The following is a 12,857-nucleotide window of genomic DNA, read 5'->3' on the forward strand; positions in this document are numbered from 1 at the left end:
TCCTCAATGAATGGAAAATTCTATTTATATAGTTTTAGAGTCTTTGAGGCAATATTTTCTTAGTATTTTAGTTAAAAAAACAGGAGAGCATAGCCTATTTCATGAAACATATTTGGATATACTGACAATTATGTATTCACCATTGATTTTCCAGTACTTCACACCACAACTAGTTAATTGTATGTCATTTATAAGATCATAATGGCATCTTTGTATATCCATTTTGCCCAGTGTAAGTAGCTACACAAAGTGCAGGGCATCAGAACACCGTAGAAAACTGAGATAAAGAAAAAAAAAATCTGAAACATGTTCAGTGAATGTTAGATGTAGATATATACTGTGCCCCAAATGTTGAGCTGTCTTCAGAGATGTACAAGTGCCGTAGATAACCGACGGTAATTGTAGGATTCTGCTTTTTTTCAATTAATCTTCTTTCTCCTGCTGATGGACATGAACTCCAAACAACACAGACTAGTTCAGTGCTGTCACTGTATGATGTGTACTGCTACTTCTGTTGTTCATAGCTGTATTTCCTTTTAATTGTTCATTTTCATTTCCACCATAAAAGTAGCTTCTCATTGCTCCTGAGTACAAAGAAACAATTAATTACCTATGAGATTTTGATGAGGCATCAATTTTTAACAAGACTCACAATGAATTAAATGATTGTTTGCTATATAATATGTTTCAGGAGGTTGAGGAAGGAGTTATCCATCAGGAAGATCTATACCATTTATTCATATGACCTTTAAATGAAACCCTCACATATTCAGAACTCTTTCCACAAACCAAATGAAGTAAGTAATAAAATTTAACTGTGTATCATACAACAGCTATGGTTATCATATAAATTTACTTTGTTCTCTGCTATCATAGCAATATTTCCTGATTTGTTTAAAGCTATTTGTATGCAAACAGTACCTCCCCTTCTCCCCAGCCCACCACATTCATTATTGATCATCCACTCATTCTGCTTACACATTTCTTGCAATATTTATTCTCCAACTGTATCCAGGGCTGCCAAAATAAATACTTAGCACTGCGAAACAGTATCTAATCAACATACATTTAAACATAACAAAACTAGGCTGCACAAAGCACTAGAAAACACTATATGCTGTAGGGAAGAACTTCCTAGAAGTCAAAGAGCAGATGATCCAATGCCTCTCTCCTCAACTAGCTTTTACAATAATTATTTATAATTAATTGTGCTTACTGATGGACGCAATCTAATACAATGAAAATCCTAAATGTCACAGGTGTTCTTGTTTAAATTAGTTGTTAGATATTGCAAGGAGCTACATTCATGGACTCATTGAAAAGGTTCAGTTCACAGACATTTTTCAAGCCCATGATATTCAGTGTATTTGCATATTCTTTGCATGTACATTTCCATCCCTGCTTGAATGATGAAAATTTTCCATTCTTCTTGTAACTTATATGAATACAGCTATTTAAAGATTAAGCAGTTCTTTAAAACAAAGAGTTTACAGTGAATCCCTTGTATCATATGAAACAATTTCTGGAGCCCAAAGATTGCATAGCAGGGGATCAGTAAAATTATAGCAACACTTAGAAAGAAGCAAGAACAAGTACAGCATTAAAAATTGTATAGAATTGTCTACTAAATTAAAATGATGATTCCACAACATACTGGGCATAGGGATTATAACATGAATTTGTGAATAAATTTAAAACTAAGAGACTTGTTGCATCAAAAGAGGTTTTGACTTTACCATTTGACACTGACAATTTTACCAAGTCATTATTTAATTTCTTTTCTTTGCCCAGTTACAGTGAAGAGAAAATAGGTAAAAGCAACTCTATTCTGGAGGTGAAATGAGAGGTGTTGCTCTTCCAGTTCCTGTCAGAGGAAGTGGACAAAATTTTCTTCCTGGGTAATGGATGAAACCTTCTCAGTTTCAGTGGAGTTTTGCCATTTACCTGTGAGTAATTTGAGCCATTTAATCTTGCATGCTTACACAAAGTAAATGAAACTGCTGTCAAACCACAAGAGATTTTTTTCACCATGTGAAAGAAATGTCCTTTCAGAGCATCTTCATGTCAAGCCTATCTAAATCATTACTGGAATGTTATTTTTTGTTTAAATACAGTAAAACCTGTCAATTATCTTGAAGTACTGCAATTTTATATGGCCTGAGTTTAAAGATGCTAAATTAAACTCTCTTAAATCCAAGTGGAAACTTTGTGATTATTTCTCTGAAGATGATTCCAACTCCCAGTAAAACAAGTCCCAATACTCAGAACTGCATAGAATGGCTTTGACGGCGACCAAGATGGCTGCGAGGTTTACAGATTGCAAACCGGCAGCTACTTTATTGTTTTGTAAAGTGCTTGAGGTTAGCCAGAGCGTCTAAGTGTTACCAAAAAAACCTAACTGGAAACTAATTTTCTTCTCAAGAGGTACAGCTAAAAGTACAAAGAACCTTGCCAAGGTGAGATAATTACAGGTGAGATCAGAGCTGACATTAATGTTGTAATCAGAGCTCTGAACGTTTTCAGATGTCAAGAATGTCCATAGGAATCACATCACAAAACCATCCTCCTTTCCGTTTGAGGAAACACACTGGCATGCCGTCTGTTTGTTAACACTGTAATAATGACTAGCAACCAAGTCATAAATATTCTACCTAGGGATGGAATACATACCACTGTGAAACCTCAGCAGCAAGGCTCGGTTAGTATAATGATCCATGCTCAGCAATGCCAGTAGATACGGCAATTTTCACTAGGCGAAGACCTACCCCCTGGAAGTCAGCCCTACTTCCAAGTAAGAAATAAAACACAGTCTTCTTGCTATGAGTATTTAAGAGCTTTGTTTATGCCCTCCAAAGTGGGAAGACAAATTGCCTTGCCTTTCTACTGCAATAAGTTTTTTTAGTCAAATACACATTATAGCATAAAACAATGCGAAGTATCACTTCTCAGATATAATTCATTCAGCTAAAACAACATATGCAGCTCCCTTACTCTCTCCAAATTTTCAAGTTAATCAAACAGTAACAAGATTTTGTATCCAACTATCTGCTTTGCTCCACGCAAATTTTGACTAGCCCTGATGAAAATCTGGTAAATACAGTTTGTACTTGACCATGTTTGCAGCCAAAACACGCTCAGTAGCATTTCAGTTGCTCCTACTGCTGATGCCACTTGTCACCAAGTAATTTTTCTAAGGGAGGCAAGGACTAAAAATCAAGGTTTCAACCACTGTTACATCAATACAAACCCAGTTAATTACAACAAGTCAGTAGAATTACTCAGATTTGGAAATGTGTATCTGAGATCAGAATCTGGCACTATGCCTTTTCTTGTTCTCTGGGGAACTAACCTTGCTCTTAAGAATTTGGAGAGTGTGCTGTCAGCATATATATTCAGTCATCATCTTTCTTGAACAAATTAACAGCATAGAGCAGTTTGCTGTACCGTTCTGCCAAATAACTGATTTTAGTAATGTTACTCTATGTTGGTTATTAACTACTACAGTAGAAAAAGAGATGAAATGGGAAGAATAGCAATGTAACACAGCTTTTGTCAACCATCTGACTCTAGTGTTTTCAGCAACTGAATCTGAAATAATGCATCTGGATGGACAGACAAAGAATCATTTATCTCTGCATTAAGCAACGTCTTGACTCTTTCGCTGATGAATTTGGTTTAAAACATCTGTTTTTACAGAATAGATGTTAATTTCTCAATTAATTGTAAAGTTCAAAAGACAAAATTTTGCTTTTAGGAGAAAATGCTTTCTAACGTACCATTACCACAATGATTCACTTCCATCTGTCTATTTGCACTGCATTTTCAACTTTCACTACAAAATGATGTAAAGTTTAGGCACTCTGCTAAAAGTAAAATGATAACCAGATTCATGACATCTAACATACAAAAACTGTATTAGAAGGGAAACATTTTAAAATACAGTGACATTCTAATGAAAAGTTAAAATCTATGCTGACTCGTAGCACATCCAGTGATACTGCTCATAAAGCAAGAACCGAATTTACATCTGAATGGCTTAAGTGGCCTGAAATTTTCTTTCTTAATCAAAAGGTCATGAAAAAGGTATGACTCCCCAAAATACACAATTTAAATGGTTATTGAATGATTTATAACAAAACTGTAACAGACTTCAATTCAACTGATTACTTAAACTATATCATGTTTTCCTATTTTGTAGAAATAAACGGTTGTAAAAGAGCTTTCACTCATTAACTTCCTAGTAAGATTTATGAAACATTCAGTTTGAATGTTGCATGGGGCACCTACAGTTTGAATAGGAGACACTTTACTAAATTATTCAGTGGGACACCATCAAATTGATCCAGCCTACCAAAACACTTTTGATTTGCAGAAGTTTCATGGCTTATAAAAATCAGAGTAGTATCATGGGCTAATACATCAGTGCTGTGCTGAAAATGATTGGCAGATACTGATGAAAATTATTCTTCATATATTTTTCTGCTCTTTAAATATTTGATAAATTATCATGGACTTCCTTTTAATGTCTGATTGTTTCCTTTTATCTTACCACAGTATTCCAAACATAGTGGCACTAGGTGAAACACAACTTAATTGACAGAAGACATACGGGACTTGCGGGTAGTTTGTAGGGTTATTTATATGAGAGTTTCTGAGTGGCAGTCTTGCCTCACCATCATGAGAAATGTTTGTGATAAAACTGTTTTTCTTTAATTTTCACTGACTTTTGTGCCTTAAATCTAGCCAGCAGAGCTCACTGCACTAGCATTTAATTGTGGGTGCCAAATTAGGGTTCAAACTCCTTAATTTCAGAGTGGCAAGTGTTTCATCAAGTAGAGTGAAACTGAATGTACTTGCCTGGAGTGCAAACCATGAAGCGATGTGCCTGTGATATATAACCCTAACCCCTGACATATGTTTAGGGGAGAAGTATGCCTTATTCCAATGCCTGAGTCATGGGCCAGAGGAGAAAAAAAGTACAGCCTCTCTCTTTCTGTGTCAGTCCCTTTTAAGCTCCATTCACCTTGGAGCTCCTGGCTTCATCTCTCTTCTAACTGAAAGCCTAAGCCTGTGTCTAAGCTGGTGTGGGTTGACTCTCAGGATTGAGACTTCCCCCCATGTTCCAGGGAACAAGCAGGCATGGGTGAACTCTTTTTATATCCCACTGCTTCTTTGTCCTTGCTTTTTGAGCCACACTGCACCTGGAGCACTAGGCTTTGTCTCTCTCTGAAACCTAACTCCAAATCCCAAGAGCAAGTGTGTGCTGAGCCTTAGTCTATGCCCCAGGAAACAAGTGGTCAGGGGACATCATGTTTTGCAGCCTATGTCTTCCTTGGGCAGCCCCTTTAAATCCCCTCTCCAGTTGAGACTCTGGGTTTTGTCTCTCTCCTAATCCTAACAATAAGCATTAGTTTAGCATAATCTCAAAACCTCCAGCTATGTCCCAGAGGAACAAGTATTCAGAAGACAAAAAAACTGTTGTGTCTTCCTCCCCTTCTTTAGCAGCCACTTTCCAGCCCCACTCTACCTAAAGCTCTAGGCTTTGTCTCTCTGGCTCGCTGGCTTTGTGTTTCTCCTACCCCAACTCTGACCCCAGGCATGGGCTGAGCTTTCGCCCTAGACCACCAGCCATGCCCCAAGGTAAGAATTTTCAGGAGGGAATCCTTCTTCCACCCTGCCAGGGGAAGCAGGTCTTGCTACAAAAATGGGTTATTGAAAAACATCTACATGCCTCTTGGACAAACTTGAAAAATCTGTTGATAAGGGCAAGATGCCCTTCCCTTTCTTGTGACAGGTGGATAACAATCGCAAGCTAACCCCCTCTGGCCTGTTCCTTAAAGGCAAAATCCTTAGGTAAAGGAAAGAAACATAACAAAAACAAAATGTCTAAGCTTGTTCCCAAATTAGAGCTGCTTTATATCAGAATTTCTTCTTTACAGGGAATTTTGATTGTCATAAATATTCTTTTTATTTCTTGAAGCTCAAATGAACCGATATTGGTATTTATTATGCTATTATGTCATTATTAAGGCAATAAATACATTGTTTCTAATCAAGCATTGCTCTATCAAGTAGTTAAGGTTAGAAATGTACACTTTTGAATCATAAGCAATAGGCAATTGACTGTTGATAAAAATCAGTAACCAAAATTTCTCAGTAAATTTGTATGATTGAGCAAGTGGCTTAAGTGATGAAGTAAACACTCAAACAACTTATTCTTGTGAAACAGTATCATTTTCTAAAATGTGAACGTAATTTTCCATCCCTGAAGAAAACTTCAATGAAGGGAAATACAGAAATCCTCAAACCTTCTAAGTAGGACATATAGCACTTGGGTACTTCACTATGTGCCTACGATGGTATTTTGTTTTTCTGGGCATACCTGTCAACCAACTACACATATGATGCCTCTTAAGATTAGTACCTTTGCAGGAGTTATAATTTACAAGTAATTTATTTTGAATCACTGCAGCAAGAGAGAACACTATGCCCAAATCTATTTCAATAGAAAAGCTTTTACTGACCCCCTTGGGTGCAGGGCATAGCCAAATGCTAGCATTGCAAAGGACTTAATCAAACTGGGCCAAAGCACGATGGAAGTGTCTAAAGTGCCTCCATGTGTGTTTACCTATATGCAAATGCAATGGAATGTAATGTGGACAAGAAGTGAGATTTAGTGGTGATGACACTACTATTAATGCACCATCAGTTTCAAAATAAATCCTTTTTGCTCCAATGTTCATGCAGAGCAATCTAAAAGAGTTCACATCTATAATCACACTATTGTTAAATGCCAACTTATAACAATATGAAAGAAAGAAGCCACTTAATCAATACTCCGTAAGTAAATGTCCCTTAATACAAATGCTCAGTAAACAAAAAATGGATTATATTTGAACTATAGGTTTTCAAACAGACTGAAGTGCTGCAATCAACCAGATGTTCTTGTTGATGGGTTTGCATTTATTTACTTATGCTCCTGCTCATATCAGTGACTGAAGACTGATTCATATTCCCCCAGAATATAGATTTTAATGCAAATAATTCTCCAGCTACATAATCGTAGGGTTTTGAACAGTGTCAGATAGCGTACTGCAAGAAAAGATTTTGCATGATGTAATTCAAATGTGAGTCTTTTCTTTTTTCACTTTATACTGGAAACTCTGATGCCAACACATCAGAATATATAAAATCTCTAAAACCCCAAAAGTAAGGATGAATTATTTGAGCAAAATTTGTACGGCATCCTCAAGTGCTCTGATATCTAGCTAAAACACTCATGTACAGCAATAGTTTTAAGAATGCTAACATCATTTGCAAAGGCTGCTCAATAAATTTGTTCCTATATACATAAACATAAACAACAGAAGTCTTCAAAATGCCCAAGAGTCACAGAGAGTATCATCCAAATAGAACTTATGTGCAATTACTAACAACTGAAAAGATTTTTTTATAAACCATTAAATTTCTATGTGCGTGTGTATATATATATATATAAATTCACAGTCTACTTGTTAGTCACAGAAGGACAGGAAACAGCTTGCTAAAGGATCATGCAAAAGTGTGCATATATTAAAGGTAGTACTTATGATAAAGTGTCAAAGAGGACACAATGGTCACATTGGCGTGTCTGGCTGATGCTGATAGTATGTGGATGATCTATGTATTGTTTGGAGGTGACAACTGACATGAGGAAAACCATACAGTCAGAGAGGCTACACGTATGGGTTGGAATAGATGCTTGTGTGGATAATGGGTGTGTGCATGGTGCTAAAGGGAATAAATTCCTGGTGATGGGTTATAGTGAGCTGATGGTAATGCTGCATGTATCTGCAAATTAAAGTGGTGGGTAGTGATGATATATATAATTGTGAGGGTGGGCAGACAGTGGTAATGAGATGCGTGAATGGTAGGAGGTGGTGGGTACGCATGGTAAAATGAGTGGGTAGTGAAGATGCATGTGTGATGCTGAGTATAGTGATGTTGTGAAGAGCATATAGCAGCATATGTATTGTAGTGATATTTATGTGGGTTAGACCTGCTGTTTTTGGCAAAGATAGGTGTTGCTCACAGGTGACAGTTTATGTGAAGAGGCAGGTTGATCTCCATGCAAATGTGGTGTGCTCATACATATGAGCAGCTACAACAGACTGGATAAGCAATTACTGTGTTTATTTTCTATGCATATATGTGTTGTGGCACTATTAAGAGTATTTGGTGATGAGGGAGTGTTGATTCAGTCAGCAAATATGAGAGTGTGAGTATTAGCGAGTAAATGTGTCTTGTTTTTACAGGATGGGCAGGTGGTGATGGTGTTTGGAAACCAATAAAGTGGGTATGCGTAAGCGTGTAAGGACAGAGTTTATGGGTGAAGTGACAGCATGTGTAGGGAGGTAAGAGGCATATTGCCTGGAAGGGGACATGTATGTGAAGGTGGTAAACTATACTTGCCAGGGTATAGAGACGCAGTATTGGGAATATCTGCTGGTGCTCATATGTATTTGGAACTGGCAGTATGGATGAAGTGTGTGAGGAAGCAGGGTCTGTCTAGAGATGACAGCATGAATAACTTCTGGTTTATATGATCGTGTTTATCTAGGATCAGGATGTGTGTACAAAATAGCATGGTATGGGTCAGTGTATAGAAGCAGCTTGTGGGTGTACAGGTGTATCAAGGGATAAGTAAGTCATTTATGTAGTGATGGTAATGTGTGTGTAGAAACAGTATGTGAATGGAGATGGCAGCAATGGTTTGTGTCCCTTTATAGTGGTGGTACTCTGTGTGCAGGAGCAGGCTACTCATACGAGGGATACTTATAATATTGAGGGGGTGTGTGCCTGTAACAGTGGTAATATAGGCATGTGATGGTTGAGACTGAAGTGGTACTGACCAGAAGCAATACGTGAGGGGGTGGAAGAATGACCAGTTGGTGTCTGCATGGCAGCATAGCTAGGGTGGCATTGGCACCATGCAGTATGAGTGTAAGCAGTGCTGGTGGGCACTAGTGTGCAAGTTCGTGTCTGCACTGCTGCATATGCCATGGACAGAGGTAATGCATGTGCTGAGGTGAGGATGGGGTTGGGTGTGATATTTCAGGGCAGAGCGTGTGGAGGGGGGCAGGACTGTAAAGCACTGGACACTGCTAGTGCACGGCGTCTGGTGGTGAGGTGGCATAGAGCAAGGTGGGGAGCACAGAGCTGTGTGGTGGCAGGCTGTGCAGGCACTGCTGGTGCTGGGTGCTGCTGTGCATGTACAGTGAAGGTCGAGTGGCACATAGAGTCAGTGTCATGCCTGGTGACAGCACTGTGGGGGTGGGCACTGCGTGTGGTGCGGTGAGAGGAGGGGGGAGCAGCAGCTGTGTAGGGACTAGACATGGCACTGCCCTCTGACCCATGACTCAGGCTTTTGTCCCAAAGCAAGAGGCACCATCCCTTTGCCTGGGGTGCCCCTGGCCCCCAGGTGCTGGGAGAACAGTGCGGGATGAGGGGGCAGAAGGATGTGGGCTGGGGGGAGCAGAGTGGGATGGGAAGGAGGTCTGCAGGATGGGGGGCAGAGCAGGTTGGGAGGGAGCAGTGCAGGATGGGAGGAAACAGCAGGTTGGGGGGGCAGTGCGGGATGGAGTGAGGACAGTGCGGGATGGGGGCAGTGGGGGCTGGGGCGAGGGCAGCGCGGGATGGGAGCAATGCAGGATGGGAGCAATATGGGCTGGGGGCAATGCAGGCTGGGGGCAGTGCGGGCGGGGGAGAGGGAGGCTGCGCTCTGGCAGCCCCAGCACTGCCAGCACTGCGAGCGGGCTGAGGGCGGGACGGGAGGCGGGAGGGACGGGGGGGCTGGGAGGGACACCCACTTACGTCTCCTCCTGCATTTTTTTTTTCTTTCCCTCCTCCTTTTCGTAGCTGGTGACGTGCCGCTGCCTATTAATCATTCACCAGCCGGGGAGCAGCAATCGCTGCCACTCGGAGCGAGCGGCGGCCGCAGCCGGCTCCCTCCCCGCCGGCCCCCGGAGCGGCCGAGCCGGGGCTCTGCCGCGATGCTGAGCCCGGTGAGCGGCGGCCGCCTGCCGCTCTGAGCCGGGGCAGGGAGGTGCGGGCAGAGGATGCTCCCCAATGGCACCTGCACCAGGCTCCCGGGCGGTGCAGGCAGCCACAGCAGCGGCGGCGACAGCGGCGGCGGGGCCGGCGGCGCCTTGGAGGAGGCGGCGGCTGGGGGCATGGACTCAGGCGGCAGGAACTCCTCGGGCGCCCCGAACAGCACCCTGAGCGAGTCCCAGGGCAGCGCCATCCTCATCTCATTCATCTACTCCGTGGTGTGCCTGGTGGGGCTGTGCGGCAACTCCATGGTCATCTACGTGATCCTGCGCTATGCCAAGATGAAGACAGCCACCAACATCTACATCCTCAACTTGGCCATCGCGGATGAGCTACTGATGCTCAGTGTCCCCTTCCTGGTCACCTCCACTCTGCTGCACCACTGGCCTTTTGGCTCGCTGCTCTGCCGCCTGGTGCTCAGCGTGGATGCCATCAACATGTTCACCAGCATCTACTGCCTGACAGTGCTCAGTGTGGACCGCTACATTGCTGTGGTGCACCCCATCAAGGCAGCTAGGTACCGCCGGCCCACTGTGGCCAAGATGGTGAACCTGGGTGTCTGGGTGCTCTCCATCCTCATCATCCTGCCCATCATCATCTTCTCCAACACAGCAGCCAACAGCGATGGCACAGTGGCTTGCAACATGCTCATGCCAGAGCCCACCCAGAGGTGGCTGGTGGTCTTTGTGGTCTACACCTTCCTCATGGGCTTTCTGTTGCCTGTGGTGGCCATCTGCCTCTGCTATATCCTCATCATTGCCAAGATGCGCATGGTGGCCCTGAAGGCTGGCTGGCAGCAGCGCAAGCGCTCAGAGCGCAAGATCACCCTCATGGTCATGATGGTGGTGATGGTCTTCGTCATCTGCTGGATGCCCTTCTACATTGTGCAGCTGGTCAATGTTTTCGTAGAGCAGGACGATGCCACTATCAGTCAGCTCTCCGTCATCTTGGGCTATGCCAACAGCTGTGCCAACCCCATCCTCTATGGCTTTCTCTCAGACAACTTCAAGCGGTCCTTCCAGCGGCTGCTCTGCCTCAGCTGGATGGACAATGCTGCAGAGGAGCCCATCGACTACTATGCTACTGCTCTCAAGAGCAGGGCTTATAGCGTGGAGGACTTCCCCCCGGACAACTTGGAGTCAGGGAGCATGTACAGGAATGGCACTTGCACCTCCAGGATTACCACCCTCTGAGGAAGCGCCCCAGACCCCCGTCTCCACCACTGCCCCCCAGGAGGAGGGCACGTGAGGCTGGGACCATGGCATGGGGTGGCTGGGAGGGAGGGGGGTTTCAGTCCTGCCCACCAGTGGCAGCATTTGGCATGAGGAGTGAAGAAAACCCTGTGTCCTCTGTGTGCTGCCCTGTCCCCCCTGCCCACCTCCCCTGAGGGTTGGTGTGTGTGCTGATGCTTTGACACCCCCTAAGTAAATTGACTGCTGCACCCCACAGATCAGCTTGGGGTCTGGCAGCCAGGTCCTGCTGCCCCTTGCTGTGTTTGACCAGAGGTTGTGTGCGTCCCATGATGGTTTTCCCCTCGCCTTTTGTACAACTTTCCCATGGCCCTGCCCCTCAACCTCAGCTGGTGGGACCTTCTGGGCCACCAAGGGAGCAGCGTGGAGCCGGACCCAGCCAAGCACCACGAGCCCAGCTCAGTCTCCCCTGACTGCAAGCAGCCCTGCTTGGCATCTGCAGGCACACGCCTTCTCTTCAGAGAGTAGAAACACTGGGAAAAGTCCCCTCCAACTCACACCTTCTCCTCCCCTGGAAAGGAGCAAGTAGCCTTCTCCACCTCCCCATGGGAAAAAAGAAAAGGGAGGAAAAGGTCCCCTAGAAAAGGAACAGCAAATTCATGGAGCTGCATCTTACTTCACAGACAACCCTTGCTGGGGCCCAGCCCTCTGCCCTGCACTCGGGGAAGCTCAGCAGAAAAGGTCTTTGCAAAAGAAATCCGATTATTGCCATGCCTTGGAGCTGCATGGCAGGTTGCTGATAACGGGGAGATAAACGGTCCCATGACTCACAGGGAGTAGAGTATTGAGCTGGGGGGGGGGGGGTAGGGTTGAGCTGGAAATGTTTGAATGTGTCGGTACATACAATAAAGGTGTGCAAATAATAAAGTTTAAAGGGAGCACTAGACTGTGAAACTATTGTCCTGCGCCTGCTCCATTAGCTGTGAAACAGCGCCGAAGGGAGCTGACACAGAGTTTTGAATGACCTGGGTGACCATGAAATCACTTTAGCCTACATGGAAGAAGGGGGATTAGTTTCAAAATCTCCATCAGGCTTTAAAATAAATACTTGACAGAAACATACCTAAAGTAGCTCTTTGATAATAGCTATTACCCTAGCTCCAATTTCTTCTGTTGCACTAATAACTGGAAGGGGTTTCATATGTTGCCAATGTAATATACTGGCCCAGAGCTTCATAATATGTTTCATTTCTGAGAATTGTTGTTTTTAGTGTGTGCCAAATATCTTTAAAAAAATTTTTTTTTGTTTGATTCTTGTCACTGTGTCGTGAATGTGTTTCTCTGAAGCAATTTGTACTGTGTACTTATGTCTGTGGTGGCTACTTGCAAGAGTGCATTTAAAATGGATGATGCTCAAGAAGGCTCCTTTTCAGAGAAAATGGCTATAACTTTTTCTAAATCTTATATCTACATTGTCTCCCCTCACAAAAATTCTCTCTCCTGAATTTTTCCTCTTCCACTTATGACACAACACTTTTTTCTTATAGATAAATGAAGCTTTCTTATTTGCTAAATGAT

At 43.2% G+C, this 12,857-nt stretch overlaps 1 protein-coding gene across 1 annotated transcript; it reads left to right on the plus strand.

Moving 5' to 3' along the window:
- The first annotated feature begins 9,969 nt into the window (after positions 1-9,969).
- On the plus strand, positions 9,970-12,588 carry SSTR1 (somatostatin receptor 1). Its single transcript, XM_013940520.2, has one exon. It carries the CDS (start codon positions 10,098-10,100, stop codon positions 11,280-11,282), a length of 1,185 nt encoding a protein of 394 aa, XP_013795974.2. The 5' UTR covers positions 9,970-10,097; the 3' UTR covers positions 11,283-12,588.
- The last annotated feature ends 269 nt before the right edge of the window (positions 12,589-12,857 follow it).

This window comes from Apteryx mantelli, chromosome 4 (genome assembly GCF_036417845.1).
Source record: "Apteryx mantelli isolate bAptMan1 chromosome 4, bAptMan1.hap1, whole genome shotgun sequence".
Lineage (NCBI taxonomy): Eukaryota > Metazoa > Chordata > Aves > Apterygiformes > Apterygidae > Apteryx > Apteryx mantelli.